Raw genomic sequence first — 20,606 nt, 5'->3', positions numbered from 1 at the left:
AATTTCAAATTTAAGATGCTTTTACAATTTGCTTACAAAAATATTTATATGATCGCATGATGAAAAATCAAAGTACTACAAAAATATCCAATGTATGGTTAGTATTCTACAAGTTTATGTGCCTTTTAAATTGAATTTTATACAACATATTCTCTTCATGCCGATCACCATAAAGGCTATAAAAAAACTTTCTATCTATGCTTTTGTTTCTATCGAATACCACTGGTTCATCCACTGGTCAACCGCGGCAACGCTGCGGCATTTTCTAGTGAGAAACTGAATTTGCTAGTTTAGTACTGCTATCCAAAACTTCGCCACAATGAAAAGAAGTGGTGTAGCACACAGTACTCATTACTCTGCTCAGTCAAGCACAGAAGCTAAAAGTATCATAGCAATCATCAGTGGTGGGCACATCCATTGTAGCAAGGATAACATGATTTCATTTGTGAGAGAGTGAACTCTCTTGTGGTCAGCATTGAGTTGATGACCTTTGTTCTTCCTACTATTCCAATAAGATCTGGAGGGGAAGGTTGAGGGTGCTTGAGAAGAACACATGCATCTAGTAAAGCTATTGACAAGCACGCAAACGTATTCTGTGAAACAAAGAAAAGAAGAATTACCATACACAAATATTGAAAACAGTGGTAATATAAGAATAGTTAAATAAAGAGAAGTGATGCAACTCTGCAGTTCTCAAAACTAATATAATGTTGTGTTCATAAACATGCAGAGCATTGTCTTCTAATTGGATCACCAAAGAGAATAAACTTCAGACACTACCAAGAGCCTAGTCTTTTAGGCATTCTATCGAACAGGTGGGGTGCTACACAAAAGTGAATCAAGGATGAAACGTTTCATCTCGTGGATTCAATGAACACAAGGCACAGTTATGGATGATAGAGCAGGAATGACACTTACCCAGATGCCCTGTTGATCTCCTGTTGTACAAGCCATGGTTGTTGAGGTGGAAAAGCAAACATGGGGTTGGGGAGCACTTGAACTCCTGCTCGGTGGTGTCGTCGTGCGTCGATGGTGGTCGTGCACGTGAGGACATCTAGCAAAATGTAGTCATGTAGGCAGGCTCATTAGTAGTGGGAAATAGAACCTCATCGACGACATCAGTGGCCGTCAGTCTCAGGGCGCGTTGGCCAGCGAGAGGCGACAGGCGGCGCAGCGGCAGCCCGGCCACGTAGTCGTGCAGGGCGGCGGGTAGAGCCGCCGGTCGCACAAGCCGCGAGGCGCAGCCGTGCTGCACGATGGGCCGTCGCGAGCGCGGTGCGGCGACGTGCGGACGGCGGAGCGCTTGGCCGGCGTGAGCGGGGGGCGGCGGTGCGCGCGCCAGCGGAGCTCTCAGCCTCGCGGAGAGCTGGCAGAGGAGAGGTAGCGTCGGCGCCCGCAACGTCGGCGGAGCGCGGGCCAGCGTGACGGCATCCGAGACGCGGATCGGCTTGTACCCCGAGACGCGGGTCGGCTTGTACCCCAGCTGAAGGGCCCCCGTACCGGGTCTCCGGCGGGGCAGTGGAGGCCGTGGCGTGCTCCGCCGTGGCCGCGAAGATGGCCTCCGGTACCACCGCGGAGAGCTGGCGGAGGAGGGGCGCGCGGCTCGGCGGCGGGCAGGACAGAAGAGTGCGGGCCGGCGCGAGCGCGGGAGAGCGGTGGTGGCACGCGGGGTGAGAGTCGCGGCGCCGAGCTGAAATAGAATGAGGGGCATGCGGCCCGGCAGAGCATCTCGGTGGCGCAGACTCGTCAAAGGGCAAGAGGGGCGCGACCTGAGCAGATCGTCGGTGAGGAACCGTCGGGCAGGCGTTGTGAGAAAGGAGGGAGACGGGACTCCGGTGCGTGCGGGGTCAGCCGCAGGAAGGCACGGCGCGCGGGGGAGACGGGACTCCGGCGAGTGAGGCGTGGCGGAGAGGCACGGCGCGCAGGGGAGGCCGGAGGCGGGGCGGAGAGACACGGCGCGCGAGGAGGAGGCCGGATCTGGAGAGGCGCGGTGGAGAGGCACGGTGCGCGGGGGAGGCCGCAGGCGGGGCGGAGCTCGACCTCGGGCTCCGTCGCGGCGGAGAGGCACGGCGCGCGAGGGGGAGGCCGAAGCTGGAGAGGCGCGGAGGAGGTCGGAGTTGGAGCGAGGCGCGGAGGAGGCCGGAGCGCTCGGAGCTCGAGCTCGTGCGGCGACGCCGAGCTGGCGAGAGAGGAGGCGCGGCGTGGAACCGTCGGGGAGTGGGGAGGGGGGTTTTCGAAACATTTCGGAGAGAGAGGATACAGGACTGCGGGTTGATTTCGTTGAAGTTCGAGGGTTTTTTTTTTGCAAAACATCCGGAAAACGCACGATCTGGGCCATCCGTTCGCCCGATCGGACGGCCGAGGAGAGGCTGTCGACGTGGCGCGCTCCCAGGCCAGGAAATTGGCCAGGAATCGTAAGGAAGAGATATGCTCTTCTTGTAACAGATGGATGGTGCTAATGCACATTAGCTTAATATAAGAATAGGTTCTCACATGACACTTTAGGGTTACGAGTCGAGGGGATCTGTCAGTATATATTGCACTTTGATATTGCATAATTAATTGGCTCTCCTTGTCTCCTTGAGGTTCCGCCACTGCAGGCGAGCGTACAGCACTGCCATCACTTCATACAGAAACACCAGTATCAAGAACCCAGCTACCCAGCAGGCGCAAGGCGGCAGCATAGGATTTCTAACTAGGCCAGAGAGAGAGAGATAGACATCATTTACCATCCGCCAGTCATGGTCTGGGGAAGCTCATAATTTCTACAATAGAACCTAGCGTTTGCATCAGTCATGGTCTTCATACTGGCGTTTCTAGCAGCAGTGAGGCTGTCGGGTCTCAACGCTAGGCTCTGTCAAAGGCATGGAGTTCTGGCTACCAATTTTGCAATTAATCGAGCCGCCTAATCCTATCTAATCCGAGCATCTGCAGTCACTGCAGTCCCTCAGCAATGCCAACCGCAATCGGTAACGGGGACAGCTGATGGTCTGTGAAGGATGGAACCCCATTGTTCATGATCTTTGCCATCTGCTCGGTTGATTGAACGAGGTTGTTTTGCTCCAATAACTGAACAAGTGACAAAAATATATCCATCCTTGTGACTTCTCTGCTTGTCTGAAAAAACAAAAGCCAGAATACAGTTCAGCAACTAATGAAATAAGAGATGAGATACATAAACTGATGGCTTCTTCTCTACCTCGACTAGAAACCGGGCCCATATCTTGCCATCGCGGAGTTCCATCAGCCCTTTCAAGATTGTCAGACCAAATCCACGTATGTTGTCAGCTATCTCCAAAAAGAGTCCCCGCTCCTCACAGAGCATCTGTAGATTTTTAAAGACAAGTGGATATCTTCAAATTGTGCATTTAGCAGAAGAAAGCAGATAACACTAATGAAAGTCCGGTTTTTCACCTCAATAAGCATCTGACCAGGTGGCGAAAGATCCTCAATGATTATAGGGCAAACCATAGTTTTCCCAGCAACCTCGTAGGCCCATGTGGCACCACCATTTTTGCAACCATCTGGGTTGTCTTTCAAGACGACGCCACTCTCTTTGTCGATCAACTTAACAACCATGACAAGTCAGCATATTTATAACAAGGTATTTCAGCAATACAAGATTATGTGTGTGTGCATGGAAGAGGCTCTACCTTTGGTTCATCAGCTTGCTTAATTTTCTCTGCATACTTGGTTACACTTTGTAGGAATAGCATATGCTTAATTGTTCGCTCCAACAGAGCATCAATGCTACACTGTTATGTCAAAAATGATGGGAAGTGAGGGGGTCAGCCACTCGGTCTCAATCAAAGGAAACATGATGAACTGAAAAAACAACGGGTGATTAAGTATTACCTTTGCACCATTAGGGACAATCTCTCGTAATTCTTTGACACGATCTTGTATCAGTTGTCGGTCTTTTGGTCTAGGCCGGGTGCTCTCACCGGCTTTAGCTCTTTTCTTGGCAACCTTCGTTCCTTCAGGATTGTTCGACTGACTGCCCTTAGAATTTGCTGTGTTGAAACTGCAGGTGTCATCCACAGATATGTTTCCTGGTGGCACTGAAGTTGCCTTTGAAGAGCTCTTTTGGACATTTCCAGATGTATAGCTGCTGGAGGCCAATGACGGGACTGGTGCATTGTATGCTGTTATGCAGTCTCGAAAAGGAAACTGAGGTAGCTGATAATCTGAAATACAGCCAGATAAAGGATTAGCTTCAGCCCCAAGTGGACCATGTCCTGCAGATCGAGGCGCACCTACACCAAATAATTGTTCGACAGCAGATATGGAAGGCAGGCCACTCTCCCCACTTGAAAATGGATGCTTACTGGACAATTCTATAGCAGAATCTGAGTGTATGTTGCCTAAATTTGGAAGGTTTCCTGCCAGTAGAACACTATCATCCCACCAATCTTGCACAAAGCTATTAGTTCTTGGATCAAGCATCATACTTTCTAGCAGACCATTGTTTCCACTACATTCCTTCATGTTATTGTCTGATGTTCCTGCAGTAGCTTCCTCATGCGGTCTATTTGGTAATTCAGGACAGGTACTATTAGTCTGGCATGGAGAATGGGTGGTATCCTTCAATGGCATTGAGTCACTTTGAACAATAAAAGATTCTTCAGGTGAGAGAAGCCTCCCACATTCTCCAGGGCCAGGTATCAGAGATTGTTTATGCACGAGGACATGATGTGGCGTGAGGCAATTTCCTTGGATTTCAGAAACACAAGGGTTGCTTCTCAATGATACAGATTTATACAGCAATTTGTCACTCTCATTCTGGAGGTAGTTTGTGGATTTTTCGGATGAGAAACCAGCACTGGAATAACAAAGTTCATCGAGGCCGGAATTTGGAGAGTTGGTTGCAGTGTAAAGGTATGGGGGATACTCTGGCATGTTCTGAGCAGATGATTCATTTGTTATCCTATGAAGATTGTGCGAATTTTGGTATGCTGACATTATACTGGCAATAATAGAATCAGGCATTTTGCTAGAGTTGACTTGAACTGTTCCGACATCAGCATTTTGATGAAAGAAGTCAGTGACCTTATCAAATCCTTCGAGCTCATATATAGACTTGGAGTTAACAGGCATGGCCAATGTATGAGTATCAATACTGCTGTTACCAGTACCATGCGGGGTAAAATCATTTAAAGATCTCTGTGAATTGCTTGGAGAACAGATCGAACTCCTTATAGATTCTGTTCTCTCTATGTTCTCAAGTTTCTCACTTTTCAATTGGTTGACCTTGTTATGTACGAGAATGTCATTTGCAGATCTCGAGGAAGTGAGGATAGGTTGCTGAACACATGCAAGAGAATTGATTTGGGTATACTCCATCGAACCATCCCTTGAAGTGTTCTTCATCTGATCAAATATATTTCTGACCTGATTCAGAAAATCTGAGTTCCTGGGAACCTGGCGAGATGTTAAATTAGAGTCAAGTTTTTTTTAAGAAAAATGGTATGTTTGTAGCATGACAAAGCCATATTCTGTATGCTTTGTTGATCAATAATGTAATGTAATTCTAAAGTTAGCTGTTCCCTATGCTCTCCAGTGATGGGTTACTGTTACAAACTTTATTAAGAATCGCGAGATCAATTAAGAAACGCATTTTGAATGTTGCACTATGATACTGTCGATGTTTGCTTGACACAATCACATGAGGCAATTTAACAACTCTTCTGTTGACAACTGATACAGAGAACACTGACATGAGGCCGCAAGATTGTATGGAGTCTTTAAGATACTAACCTTCTGAGGGGAACCAAATTGCACCAGTCCCTGCAACCGAAGAGGTAGTACTGCAATAGTCTGCATATAAGGTGACACTTCAGTATCCAAGTTGGCATTACACAAGATAAACAAACACTCTAAGCTGGTCCTCGTTATGCAACAGTCAACGGTTGTATAATTTTTCAGACAAGAAACAAGGATACAATAAACACCAACCTTTATTCCATTCAGGAACTGATGTTGCCACCACGTATAATCCTGAAGAAGGGAAGCTTTCGATTTGTTAAAATCAAGTATCTGCTTTAAGTGTTAAAATGGCAGCACAAGTGGTAATGAATGAGGAAAGGGCAGAAGAAATTGATATTATTCTGACTGCTTTAGGGGATTTTCAGTTATTTATCTATACAATAAAACCAAAGCCTAAAAGGTTGTTCCGCGTTCTTTAAATTTGTTTTGCTGATCCTTCCTAAACAAGAGAACAGATTATACCTCCAATAAATCTTGGTAATCTACGTGACTTGTCTGATTCGACGCATGGCAAGTAGTATCGTAAATCCATTGACACTCTCCGCTTCCTAGAGCTTCTCCTATGATGCTGAAACCAGAGAACATATGTTTTAAACATATATCAGTGGAAAAAGAATAAGCGCAAGTAACTAGCTTCAAAAGCAATAACAGAAACATTTGTTATTGATGAAAAGGACATTAGTCAAATAAAAGTAGCTAAACGAGATGGAGAAACCTAGTTCAACTTTCTTTTTTTTTAAAAAGAAGTGTATTCTCAGCAATGAAAAAAAGTGTTGAATTGAAGACTTGGTTGACATTAGAGAAGCAGTCAGATAGGAAGCATGGCGATTGAACCTTTACAGACCTAAACAGATCCTTTTGTTAATTACCAATTTACCATTACAGACATCAGGGTGGAAAAAGGTCTTATCAAAACTGAATATTACATTAACACGCCCACATGGCATATTGCCAGTCCAATTGACATATCAGGATAAAATACCGAATATAACCAGACAGTCGTACCCTTTCCCAACAATATGAACTTGATTGAGCATCTTCTCAACCAGTGTTTTAGCCTCATCTTCACAGTAGCTCTCCCCCAATGTAAGCAACCTGGCATCAAATACAGTACCAGTCAGTATTCTCAAACATGTAGGAGCAAAAGTCTCTAGAAAGAAAACGTCCCCCTACTGCACAGTACACACCACCTCAGGAAGCTATAAAACAAAACAAAATAGGAATCAAAAAGCAAAAAGTTGGGCAACGAGTGACACGATGCATCATATCCGAAGGGAAAAGGAAAAGAGACATCCAAAAAGGGGAGACACACCTTCCTGTCAAATTTGATGGGATCACAATGTTTTGCTCAAAAAAAGTTGAGGAATGGACGCAGCTTTCTGCAGCCATATCCTGTCACCCGGCAAAGTTCAAAGGAACAGAGGGAGAACTAAGTCATGTGCTCTGGAATGGGATTTTGATGCAAAAGAGTACTTCTACGTTCTTGAAATGTTTCTGTTTGTGATTCTACACATGAATACATGATACGCTAGGTCTATGAACTTCGATTACTACTATCTACTTCTTTCTGAATGTGCTAAGGATTGAAGTTTCAGCCGGTAAGATCACGCGGTCTATCGGGAGAGAGAAACAGGGTAAACCTTGACGAAAACAGGCAACCGTAAGAACCAAGAACAAGGAAATCTCACAAATTCCCAACTAACTGGAAGCTAGCCAGAGAGAAATGACCTAGCTAAATGCACCGCCACCAAACACAGTGTCTATGACCCAATCAACTCAGACGGCTCACCGAGGGTCGTGGGGATGGAAGCGCCAGACGGCGGCGTACGACCACCCTCCGGCGCGGCACAGCGCCCCCAGCGCCGCCTCCATCGGTTTCCGGACGCCGGCCGGCGACGCCACGAGCGACGATGACGCGCGAATGGAAGCCAAGGGCGTTGAGGCGTCGGGGAGGAGCCTGATAAATACTTGGGGACGGATGGATGGATACGGCCGAGTTGGAGGCTGCGGAGAGAGAATTTTGAGAAAGAGACGTCCAGTACGGCGACGGCACTGGCGCGTTGGGAGAAAAGCAGGCTGCTTTGCCCGGCTTCTTCAACTGTGGGAAAACGGAGGCCGTGTCGTGTGGGTGATGAATGCAACCGGCTCTGATTCTGACCACATGGGGTGAAGATGGCTTGGCTTGCACCAAAAATACTGAAGAAATCTAGGACAAATGGCACACAGCCAACAAAAATCAGATGGGACTGTTAAGTAAAGAGGAAGAAAAGGAGAAAATGACATGTATGCATAATGAATGGATTGCAAAATCTTCCGGGAGCTTATGAATGAATGAAACCGGTGGGCACCAAGGTTGGAACTAATAAAGGCCCAAAGCAGCAACCTTTTCCTGAAAAGACCAGACCACTGATTCATACCTATGTTTTCCGTCCAGACTCGTTGATTATCTATTATGTTATTATTTGGTCAATAAACAGAGCCTCCACGTTCGCTCTCAAAGCATAAAAATTCCCACGTTAATTGAAGAAAAATAAAAAATTAAAATTATCCACCACTGCCATTACGAAAAAAATAGCCTAAAATACCCATGTGCCTAATTAAAAATCACCCACCAATGTCATTATAAAATAAAAAACTAAAGCTAACAACAATCAATCAAAAAAACAAAAATAAGAATAATTGTATGCATAATATTATTAAAGCTCAACAAATCAAATTGTTATTATAGGTAGATCATATCTGAATTGTTTTAACCAACAATAAAACATAATTTACGATAATGAACAGGGTGATGTATGGTAAAAAAAATAGTATATCTTTAAGTAAGAATATAATGACATGCGAATTTTTGAATTTTCAGTACTAGCCGCGTAAATGCGCGGGCTATACGCCTAGTTATTGCTATTTTACACAAATAACTATTTCATTGGCAGGTCAAACTAGTCTTCTGTTCAGCTTGTAGTACAAAAGAAAGTTCTAGTTCTCCTTTCCAGAAAAAAAATTACTAGTACTAGAAGCCATTTGCATTCTTGGTTCGCAAATTCTAGTGGACTTTGACAGAAAATTTATTTGGCCACCAAGCTCTACGCACTGCACTAGTACAATCTGACGGTAGATTTGTAATATTACAAAAACACTTTTATGGTAAATCATTTCTACGTGCCCTAGCTATCTAAAAATAATATTCATACAGATAAGAGATGGTAGTGCCTTTTCTTTTTGTCAGAGAATGGAATGCTATCAGTTGCATACTCCTTCCCGTTTCAACCGTCGTACGTTACCCCCCCCCCCCCCCCCCACCCCACCCCCCAGCCAAATTTTCTCCATGGATCTTCTTTGCCGTTTTCCTGGAAGATTCATTGAGCTCTGGCTGCCTTGGCTCTTACTCACCTGATCTCTAATATCAACTAGAAGCCAATGTTCAGACGAGCACAGAAGAACATGTTTGAGCCCTAGCATATGTAGCACAAATTTTGACCAATAATTAGAGGTACTAAAGACAGTTTATAAAACTAACTCCACAACCCCTACGCTATTTCGCGAGACGAAGCTAATGAGACATTTGATCGCACAATTAGAGGGTGATTACCGTAGCATTATTGTAGTCAATCATCGATTAATTACCGTCCTTAAATTCGTCGCAAAAAGTTACACTCATCTGTGAAAAGGTTTTACAATTAAATTTCATTTAGTACTCCAGAAATGCAAAAAAAATTGTGCTAGGAACTACAGATAAACCAAACAAGTATACATGACTTGTCAGGCTTTTCAAAAAAAAAGGAGTTGTCAGAGATCTAGGCAGCGTTTAGTTCCCAAACTTTTTTTGCACAGTACCCGTCACATCAAGTTTTCGAAAACACGCATGGAGCATTAAATACAGTTGGAAAAAATAACTAATTACACAGACCAACTGATTCATATGAGATGAATCTAATGATGTTAATTAATTCATAATTGGACATTAATTGCCAAATAATAATGAAACGTACTACAGTATCTAAACCCAAACTTTTTCACAAATTAAACATCCCCTAGTAATATCTCTGCATAAGTACCCTAGCTAGCTAGCCTAGCTCCAACTCAGGAGCGCAGGAGTGCACACCAATGTGCAAGCATGTGAGCGCATCATCAGCTTTAATTTCCCGATCGATGACCCTCCGATCAGTGTGATCTCTAATTCCTTTCCTCTGGGGGTTAACCTAACCTTCCCACCATCCCGGCTACGCTACAGCCTCCCAGAAGGCCCGAAGCATGTGCACATCGGGCATCGGGCATGTGTGGTGTGAGCCGTGTGAGCGCAATGGCAGCCGTGTGGCGGCACAGGCCCACTGCCCCATCAGCCGGGAGTGGAGAGATCGATAGAGACGGAGCAAGACCCCACGCAATTGTAGGAATCTTGACCGGGGAAGATCGCCGCGCCATCAGGGCAAGCCCAATGCAAGGACCATGATGCGTGCGCGGAGATTCCCAGACATTCCATCGATCAGGCCAAAGGCTGGCCATGATCGATCGAGCTGTCTCTGTGTGTACTGTGCAAGTGTGTGTAGCTCTCTCTCTCTATCTGAACCCAGAGCTCATGGGGTGTACGGACGCTGGAGAGAGTCGACCGACGATCACCGATGCCTTTCTGTGCTGTGCTTCGTTTAGCGATGGCTACGCTGTGTTCACTTGGTTTGTCAGCCAACCAGACAGTAGTACTGTTCTCTCATAATAAATCAGCATCAACTATCAGCTACCAGTCAGTCAGCAGTACTATTCTCTCATAACAAATCAGCACCAGCAATCAGCCACAACCAAACAAGAGGAGAGGCCAGAGGGCCATCATGTGAAAGTGGTGCTGCTAAACCAATCATGTGTGGTCACCTATATGGTTGAGAGCCTACCAAAGGAATATTTCTAGGGTTTCCTTCACCCTTTTGCAGGGGATGTCTACCACTTGCTGATAGATGGTGGTCACTCTTGACGTGTCATCGATCCACATGCCCCGTTGCCCCTAGCTATAGCCTAGCTACAGGCCCACTAACTCTTGCTGCCCATCGGTAATGGCAAAACAGGGATGAGAACTTGGAGAAGATTAGGACAAGAGGACGACGAGTGGACGACGGTGACATTATTTACGTAAACAGAACTTTTCACTTTTTCCCCAACGGAATTTAAACTTATTTTCACATTTGATCAGAGTATATATATGTGCTGTGCAAATGCAAGTGATAAGGGTTGCGATGACCTCATAAAAGTTCAATTTTCCCATGGTGGAGATTAATTGTAGCTGCTAACCAACTCTGTATATGGGTAGCTAGTACTGATCAGTCAACCACCCTGGACCAAGCACACATTTCCCCCATCATTTTTGGCACTAACCGCAAGCTAGATCTAGGCCTATAATTTTGTCTCATGGAAGCTTTCCTAGTATTCCCAGGCAAGGTCAATGTCCCCAATCACAGCCAAAACCCTTTCCCGGTTGATCATTCTTCCCTCACAGCAAGTGCATCACCATGACTCCCATGTGCTGCTGGGGGTGGATACTGAAAGCAAGATGATTTCGCAGCTGACAAAGTGGTGACTGGTGAAAGGGGGAAAAAAAAGAATACTGCAATTTCAGGACACACCCTAACCCTAGGCATTAGGCAATCGACAGCTGCAGCTTAGTTTGCCCTATCTCTAGCTGCTGCCACCTAGAAAGTCATCGCTGCGACTACTTTGGTGGCAGCGGCACACTGGCACCTGCACAAACAAGTAGCAATGAACGAATTTGTTGCCCGGTCCACTCGCGTATTGTATATACGTGCCACACTGCCAGTCTGCCGCTGCATGCCATCCATCCCGGCCCTTCGATGAATCACACATGCTTGATTGGATATAACAATAATCGCATGATATAAGTAGTATTCCGAGTGATGATAGTCGCGCACCATTAGCTAGTACAAGTGCCTATCTACTAATCCAATCTTTGATATGATCACTACTGAAGATCCAGCTTTCACAAACGCTAGCGAGATCAAGGCCGGCATATGCTTGCATTCCTGCTGGTGCCAATTCGATCGTCAGGCGTGATAGAATCGTGACATCACACTGGAATGGATTGCTCATCATGCCGACAGGCAACAACAAACTGATCTTGATGGCCGAGTCGTACAGGCCAATAATACAGTTGAATAATATTCGTCTGGCTCACCGGAATATCTCCGATCCTTCGATCCGACTCCGGTGTCTGACGCCGCCGCCGCCGCCGCCTTTTGGATGGTGAAATGGTGATCGACCGATCAATTCAGAGCTAGTAGCACTACCAGTGGTGTAGCCGTGCGGGAGGAGCATGTACAGCGATTGGGCTTGCAGCCGTCGCCGGTCGCCGGTCGCCGGTCGATGGGCAGCTCCAAGCTAGCTAGACACGTCGACCGCCGGCTCCTTGCAGGCACACACACGAACGACGACCGGCGCTAGTGCATGTCCCTGTGCCGTGCTGCTCACGTCGATCCAAGCTAGCTAGCTAGCTAGTGTGGTGCCTGTGATAACTCGTAGTCGTTCAAACATGTCGGCTCCATAGATCTCCATCGCATCGATAGATCAGCCTGTGTCTGACTGACACAATGATAAGGCCGGCTATATCAGTTCGAGGGCGAAAGGGATCGGCGGGATGCATGATCCGTTGATCCCGATCGTCGCTGGGCTTGCATTCACTGCTAGAAAAGTAGCCATTAGTACCGGGCGGGAACCCTTGATTAGTATCGGTTCCCTGCCCGGTACCATCCGATCGGTACTAAATGTACTGACATTTAGTACCGGTCGGTGTGACCGGTACTAAATGACATATTTAGTACCGGTCAAAAACACGAGCCGGTACTAAAAAAATTTCACGAAAAAAAATTAAATTGCTTCTCCAGCGCCTCATCTCTTTCTCTCTCCTGTTTTCTTTCTACCATCGTGCTCCATCTTTTTCTCTGTTCTTCAAGAACAAGAACAAACCTTTGTTCTTCAAGAACAGCGAATAAGACATAAGCAGTGGCAAGAAAATTGAGAGCAAAAGAAATGGATGAGGAGCTGAAAAAGCTTCACTTAAATTACAATATTCAAACCAAAATTATGAAGATCTATAATTATAAAAAAAGTATACAACACCATATCACCAAAGAAAATATTCAACATTCTGAGAATGAAAAAAAAATGATGGGCCTGCTGGGAGCCGCCGGCGCCGGGGCTTCCGCCGCCGCTGCAGGCCGCGCCCGCCGACGTGCCTCCGCCGCCGCGGCCTGGCTGCGCCGCCCGCGAGCCTCCGCTAGGCCGGGTGTGACATCCCAGATTTTTAAGATGCTAAGCAAGGAATATTAAATATGATTTCATACTTAATAAACAAGAAAAACTCAAATTATGTTTTTCTTTTGGAAAATAATATGTGTGTATGTATGAATATTTATGTGTATGTATGTGTGTTTATGTGTATACGAATTTTTGTACATAAAATGACAGGTCAAATGAATCATAGAATTCGAGGTTTTAAACAATCTTTCAAATTTTAAATAAATGTGCTTTAAAAATAATTTCTAAAATATAGCTCAAATGAATTTTTGTCCAAAACCAAAGTTGTAGGTTTTCAAAAGACGAACAACTTTCGTGTCCAAAGTTTTTCAAATTGCTACACAAAAATGGGAGAAAAAGTTGATTTCCGAAGCGTATACGACATTTTCAAATATATTCAAGTTTCAATTTTTATCTTTCAAACCAGTTTTTAAATGAAAAAGTGCCTAAAACAAAAGTTGTAGATCTCGAAATTTTGAACAACTTTGGTATTCAAGAGTTTTTCATTTGAGGCCAGGAAGAAGGAGAAAAATTGAATTTACAAACTGCAGTTTGGAACTTCGAGTTAATTACGGGACTGCCACACCGGGCCACTCCGCTCGCGCTCGCAAGCCTCCGCCGGGCCTCGCCGCGCTGCTCTCGTCCGCCGCTGCGGCCTCGCCGCGCGCGCGTCCGCCGCCTGGGACGGGCCATGCCGCTCGCGCTCGCGTCCGCCGCAGGGGCCTCGCCGCGCGCGCGTCCGCCGCCTGGGACGGGCCATGCCGCTCGCGCTCGCGTCCGCCGCCGGGGCCTCGCCGCGCCGCTCGCGCTCGCGTCCGCCGCCTGGGACGGGCCGCGCCGCTCGCGCTCGCGTCCGCCGCTGCGGCCTCGCCGCGCGCGCGTCCTCCGCCAGGGCCTCGCCGCGCCGCTCGCGCTAGCGTCCGCTGCTGCGGCCTCGCCGCGCGCGCGTCTGCCGACGGGGCTGGGCCGCGCCTCCCGCGCGCGCCTCCAGCGCCATGCCGCGGCTGGCCGGGGGGCGCCACGCGCCGGGGAGGTCCTGCTCTCGAGAATGGAGAGAAGGGATTGAGAGAGAAGAGTGAAGAGATGAGAGGAAAAGGGAGAAGATAAGGCCGCTGCCCACCGCGGTCTGTTAGAAGATTTTTTTGTTCGTGGTCACGTTAATACCGGACGAAGGCTCCGCCCGGTACAAATAGGATATCTTTTGTACCGGGTGGTGTCTCTACCCGGTATTAAATTTTCAAGATGTTAAGTACCGGCTGGAGTCACGAGCCGGTACTAAATGATTACTTCTCGACGCCCGTGGTGATTCCAGCCGGTACTATTTGGCTCTCAGGGCACTGTGCGTACCGTCCGGTACTAAATTTAGCCTTTAGTATCGGACAAGTGTGCCCGGTACTAACGTGCAGGACGAATGTGTCTTTTTCTGATAGTGATTTGGACCAAGCAGCAGGTCGGATCGGGACCATGTATCTGTACTGGCTAGCCACGTACGATATGTATCGATTGAACTGGCAGCTAGCCTCCGTAGGTAGAGACTAGAGAGCACAGTCGGCCAGTCAATGGCTATCCCTACAGTCCTGCTCGGTCACCACTTGTATTGCAAACAGGATGGATCGATGGTAGTGGCGGATGCAGGATGAGAGGCAAGAGGACTGAAACAATGGAGATGTTGATTTGTGTGAAAATTTAATGGTGATTTGATGTTTTTAATACAGTGTTTTACGTATAATTAGAGGAACTTAGGGGGCTCCAGCCCCCCTGCTGCATCCGCCGCTGATCGATGGTGTTGATGGCGCCCGGCGGGTGAGGACATCGATCCGTGTCGTCCATGCATGTATCACGCGCGATTGATATTTAGCGCGAGAACAGGCTGGGCAGAGACAAAGCCAGCCACGCCCATGCGTGATCTCACAGACTCACACTCGCACAGGCTGATCGGTCTCCGGCCGGCTCTGGCAGATCACAAGCTGATGGATGGCCTCGTACGCACGTCTGCTGGATTGTTGCTGTTGTTTGGGCCTGCGTGCTAGAGCGCAGCGTAGAGCTGACGAGCTGTGTGTCTCGGACTCTCGAGATCGGTCCCTCACGGCACGGCACCCGCTGGATGCGGGATCTGCTGCTTGCTTTTTCGGATCTGCTGCGCCCGGTGCCGGCCGGTCGGTCCAGCCGGTGTTGGAGCCAGGGTTCAATTTCCCGACCGGACCGGCCTAACCGCCGGGCTCCGGTACCGGTTTACCGGTCCGGTTAGGCCGGTTACCGGTCGGAACCGGTCAAATGTGAATTTGAATTCAAATTTTACCGTGGTGGCGGTTCCGACCGGTATACCGGCCGGGTATACCGGTATACCGGCCGGTTTGGCCGGTATACCGGCCGGTTTTGTGTTGCGGCTCACTGCGGTATACCGACCGGTTACACCGGTATACCGGCCGGTTTGGCCGGTATACCGGTTGTTTAGAGTATTTTTTCGCCGCTTGAAAAATTGATTCCCGGTGTGAAATAAAAGGAAATTTCGACATGAGCTATGCACATTTTAATGTAAATGACCCTACCAAAGCAATGAGTTATAATTATGCATACAAATACAATAGTAATAGGGTGCATACAAATACGGAGTCATACACTTATACACATGAAATGAAAAGTTCAACGTAGGAATGGGAAGACCCCCATTTGAGATGCGGTTTGGTATTCGGCGGTGGACATCAAAGCGATACCTCGCACTCTAAGCAGCTCAGCCTTGTAGTGTTGCCAAGTTTGGCCCGTCCACGCCGATGTTGTCTGCCATTCCTGAACTAACATAGTGTAAAAATGGGGGTCTTCCCATTCGTACACCCATCTCGTCGGTGGCTGCATGCTGATGTCAGGAATGAGATAGTGAAAAGAGTGCCTCGAATCGCTGTAGGAGGAAGAAGAGTTCTGTGGACTGTCATAGTCCGTCGGTCCACCTGTTCTCCTCTGCGATTGCGGTGCTCCATGGTCGGTGTCCTGAGTAGCATGTGTGAACTGAGTTTCCCCTGCAATCAACCATATTTCATAATTAGTAGTCAATAGTCAGAAATATATGTGTATTTATATGTGCAATATATACCTGTGAAACGAACACCACGAGCATGACCACTACCACCAGCAGCATCATCAGCACCACTACCTCCACCACCAGCATTAGGCTGAGCACCGTCACCATCATCACCATCACCGTCACCATCACTACCTCGTCTTCAAGTCTTGCTCATTCTGATCAAGGTACTTGCCATCAATATCCCGTCCAGTGGGTGATGCGATACCTTCACCTGCAACCATATGAAAATCATAAGATACAAAAATGTAAGTTTATAGGTATCATTGCAATGAAAGAAAACTTACCCCACTTCTGTGTCTCCCTAACCGCGCTGATAAAGTATGGACTGTCAGCCTGTCTTCCAGGTACTCCTGCAATATGGAAAAACTTTGACCAAGCTTTACCAATAGCTTCCTTTGCGTTCTTACCCTTCTGCGTCCAGGAGCCTGTATCAATCCTTGTTTGTGTCATTCCTCTTCTCCCACCAGCTGCCAAGTTATAGTCCTCCACCACAGGACTCTCCCTCTGCGAAGTGGACTTTCGAAACATTCTCTGCATAACATTCCCCCTCGTCGAACCACTACCCCCTCCACGCTCATATGCACCTCCTCTCTGTTCCACCCCCCGTCGGAACTCTGCTTCCGCTCTCGATAGATCCATGGCACGCTGCACCTGAGCCTCCTCATCTTCTTCATCACCGGGATAGTTTCCCTCTGCTGCAGCCTTCTCCCGTCTCAACCTCTCTCGGGCCCGGTCAGCAGTTGCCTTCTTTGCCCTATCCAACTCACGCTGAAAGAAGTCCCGCACATCAGGTGGCACATTCCTGCAATGGATCACCTCTGCCCCGCGCCCAGCCAAATGTTGTTTCAATCTAGTCGCACCACCTCCTCCTTTCTGCGTACGACAATAGTTACATCGCCATCCGGGATAAAGATTTTCACCGTGTTCCCACACAACATCTCTGCTTGCCATTGTCTATCTGCATACATGCACAACAAAAATATATCATCTAATATTCTTACTCCTACCTAAGTTATAGTGTCAAAAATCATCTAATACACCTAAATTAAATCTAGCTAAAACCTACTACATAGTGCAAAAAATCATGTAATATAAATAAATCTTCCCTAAATTCTAAATATACCTAAGTCATACACCTAAATCCTAAAACAAAACATCTAAATACACCTAAATCCTAGGGAAAAAAAAAACTAACCTGACCGCGGCTTACCGACGCTAATCGGCGGTTTACCGCCTCCCCATACCGGTAAACCGGCCTCCCCGGGCGGAAAACCGGACGGGACCGGTAGATCTGCTACCGGTCCGGCTTACCGGTGAGGGAGACCGGTTAGCCGGGATCTGAGAGCGGCTAACCGGCCTCGAGCGGCGGGCGGCGACTTCTGGCGGCGGACAGGAGTCAGTGAGGGGGGAGCGGGTGAGGGAGGCGCTGGTGAGGCTTCGGCTGAGGGACACGCGACGTTAAATGACCTCTGCCGCGCGATGGGCCTTAATGGGCCGCGGTTTTTTTCTTTTTCTTTTTTTATTTAACTTATAAATTCCGAAAACCATACTAAATGAACGAATTTTGGAGAAAATTTGACACCATTAGATTCATTGCACCTTGAAGTATTTTTAGGAATTTTTTGGGAATTTTTCATTTTTTTGAATTCAAATTTAAATTTTGAATTTGGACCGGTTTCATACCGGACCGAACCGGTACCGGTCCGGACCGGTTTGACCGGTAACCGGTCAAACCGGACCGGTTACCGACGGTTCGGTTAACCCTGGTTGGAGCCTGCGCGGTGCGATGCGAAAAAGAGAGGACCCTGGGAACGAAGGCGCGCTTCGGGAAACTCTAGGGAGGCCAGGAAGCCAATCAGAGAGAAGCATCGAGCGAGAGAAGCCACACGGGCCACGGCACCGCCACGGGGCTGTGTTTGTTGGGCAGGCCCAGTGCCAAAGCCTCGGCCCAATCTGTCGCCATGCACCCAGAGCCCATTCTGTCCCGGTCCCGAACGGCCAGTTTGTTGGGCAGCAAGGGGCCAGTTCCAAAGCATAGGCCCAATATGTAGCCAGGCACCGCATATGACCCATTTTGTCCTCGTCGAACAATACAGCCCACCTCGACGAAACATTGCAAACTTATAACCAACGGCCTTTCGGACGTTGCTCTCCACTTGATAAGTGGAGTAGCCAGCATCTTTGTCGAATGCATCCTTTGTTTCTGATTGCGCAGGACAGAGCTAGCTGTTACAAGACGCAGTCCCCGTCAGTGATCAGTCCACGCACTGATGCTTTGCACAGCAGCTCTGTGCTCTGGCGCCCCCGCTTTTTATAACCTGATATGGTTATAGGAAGGGTGCTTGAGAGCCGGCCGATCGGCGCTGGCCTCGCCAATACCATGCGTTCATGTTCACGTCACGATACACCGCGCGATGTAGTGTATAGGTCGATAAGTGCTTGCAGAGCTCAACCCCAACCATAGTTAAGTTACTGCTGGTGGTTGGTAATACTCTAATTCGTAAGCAAAAGGCGATGGAGAAGTCGCAGTCCGCTGCCTCTCTTTAAAAAAAGCGCAAGATCTCCGAGACGGCGATCTGACGACCAAATTTCTGGTACTGTGAAACAATTCCGTTCAGAAAACGGTGCTGCTCTCACTCAGTGGCAAAAGCACTGTCATGGACGAGGAGACAGGACACATCCACACAGGAGGCTCGTGTTTATTTCTCGCCGGCCGGCTTCAGTCAGATTCAGCATGCAGGCAGGGCAGGTTGCGGCTGCCCGTGATGCGTCCGCACCTGCCCGCAAACGCTTAGGCGGGCTCAAGCGATGGTCCACAGGGGTCCGTCAGTTTTCTGCGGACTTTGCGGCAACCCGCATGGCCACTTGTGAGCACCTGAGTTCCTGCCAATCGCGAGGGTATACCTGGACATTTCTCGGGTCGGATCGGGTTCGGGTCGGGCCGAAAAAAACCCGGTAGAAAAACTCATGGCCCGAGCCCGCCCGTGGCCCGGCGAAAACCCTAAAATGTTGGCCCGAGCCCGCCCGCAGCCCGACCCGACGGCCCGCGGGCCGACCCGCTGACCCGACGGTCACCCACATGATCCCAGAAACCAGCAGCAACAATCGTACAGGCATGACTAATTTAAATATTACATGATCCGAACATCACAATTCTGATAAAACAACTGTACAACACATGCACCACAGACAATAGTTCACACAGATCACAGATGTGATAAAATAAAATGGCAAATGGCATAAATAAATAAGATAACAGATCACAGATGTGTCTTTTTGACCGGGCCATCGGGCCGGCCCGCGGGTTTAATTTTCAGCCCGCACCCGACCCGAATTTTTCACCGGGCTGAAATCATGGCCCGGACCCGCCCGCCGTGTTCCTCGGGTCGGGTCGGGTTTTTTTCGGGCGGGTTCCGGGTTCTTCGGGTCGGGCGGCCCATGCCCAGGTCTACGCGAGGGTAGTTAAGCGTCAACGGAAATCTGATTGCGATGTCAAGTGCAGACTGCGATGTCTGAGTGCATGCTGTGTGGCCTGCCGTTTGCTGCTGCCTGTTCCGCCGCCGTCGCTCAACGGAAATCGACTGGGATAGAGCACAGAGCTGCAAACGACGGGAGAGGATTAGGCAAACGACGGGAGAGGATTAGACTCGGCAAAGTAGTCACCGCTATAAGCTAAGGGAGGGTGTGAGTGCGGGCGGGCTTCGCGGCGCCGCTGGTGGGCAGCGCGGGCAAAGCCGCATGAGCTGCTCTAGATATGCGGGCTTGCGACGTGGGTTAAGTGGGTTGGCGGCGCAGGCTTACCTAGCGGGTTTGCGGCACGGCCCGCCCCACTTGCAACCTGACAGTCAGATTATTGACATTTGATAGTACAGGACCCTCAACAACACGGTCTGGAGTAAAACAGGGGAGGGAAATATACAGTCATAGTTATTTCAGAGTAGATATCTTTACTAACGTCACTTGAAATGTGGTGAGCAGTCCGCCGCCCCCAAAAGGACCCATGCATTGTTCAGAATCTGAATTAATAAGACTCATCTGGGTCGAAGGATTATCCTCTCAATAAGGAATTTACGGGAAGATCCTAATCTTTAGGGTGTTAATTGGTGACCTTTAGGTGCACCTTCAATCTTCTTTAGTTTAAAATTTTGTACTATTTTTCAAATGAGATCTAATTTTAAAAAAATAGTACACAATTTTGAATTAAAACTGATTTGAGATGCACCTAAGGGTCACCAATTGACACCCCTATCTAATCCTTAGGAAATTTTCCTACAAGAGCTTGCTTTGGAACGAACGAATGAACTAGTCAAATTCCTAGGAGATGCCTCGTTCCATTGGGATTTGGAGGAAGTTTCTAATAATAAAATGAGGTGCAACCTCATTAAAAGTGCTGTTCCCAGATTTTTCGTTATAGGAGTGCTTTGAATCGAACATTTCTTTTTCTCTGTCAAGCCTGAACGCACCAGGG

The 20,606-nt window shown here is 48.0% G+C and overlaps 2 protein-coding genes across 2 annotated transcripts; both read right to left on the bottom strand.

Moving 5' to 3' along the window:
* Positions 1–16: 16 nt before the first annotated feature.
* Positions 17–2,245, bottom strand: LOC120683749 (uncharacterized protein DKFZp434B061-like). The gene is made up of 2 exons (XM_039965830.1): positions 919–2,245; positions 17–593 (listed from the first exon to the last, which is right to left on the bottom strand). The coding sequence occupies exon 1, from the start codon at positions 2,240–2,242 to the stop codon at positions 1,055–1,057; it is 1,188 nt and encodes a 395-aa protein (XP_039821764.1). The 5' UTR covers positions 2,243–2,245; the 3' UTR covers positions 17–593; positions 919–1,054.
* A 262-nt stretch (positions 2,246–2,507) lies between these two features.
* Positions 2,508–8,121, bottom strand: LOC120683748 (transcription factor EMB1444-like). The gene is made up of 10 exons (XM_039965829.1): positions 7,556–8,121; positions 6,772–6,861; positions 6,229–6,334; positions 5,956–5,997; positions 5,758–5,817; positions 3,856–5,421; positions 3,654–3,755; positions 3,415–3,567; positions 3,200–3,325; positions 2,508–3,117 (listed from the first exon to the last, which is right to left on the bottom strand). Exons 1-10 carry the CDS (start codon positions 7,636–7,638, stop codon positions 2,935–2,937), a joined length of 2,511 nt encoding a protein of 836 aa, XP_039821763.1. The 5' UTR covers positions 7,639–8,121; the 3' UTR covers positions 2,508–2,934.
* Positions 8,122–20,606: the final 12,485 nt, after the last annotated feature.

The sequence above is a fragment of the Panicum virgatum genome, chromosome 7N (assembly GCF_016808335.1).
Source record: "Panicum virgatum strain AP13 chromosome 7N, P.virgatum_v5, whole genome shotgun sequence".
Lineage (NCBI taxonomy): Eukaryota > Viridiplantae > Streptophyta > Magnoliopsida > Poales > Poaceae > Panicum > Panicum virgatum.
The sequence above is the reverse complement of the archived record's forward strand: the minus strand, read 5'-3'. Positions and strand labels throughout refer to the sequence as shown.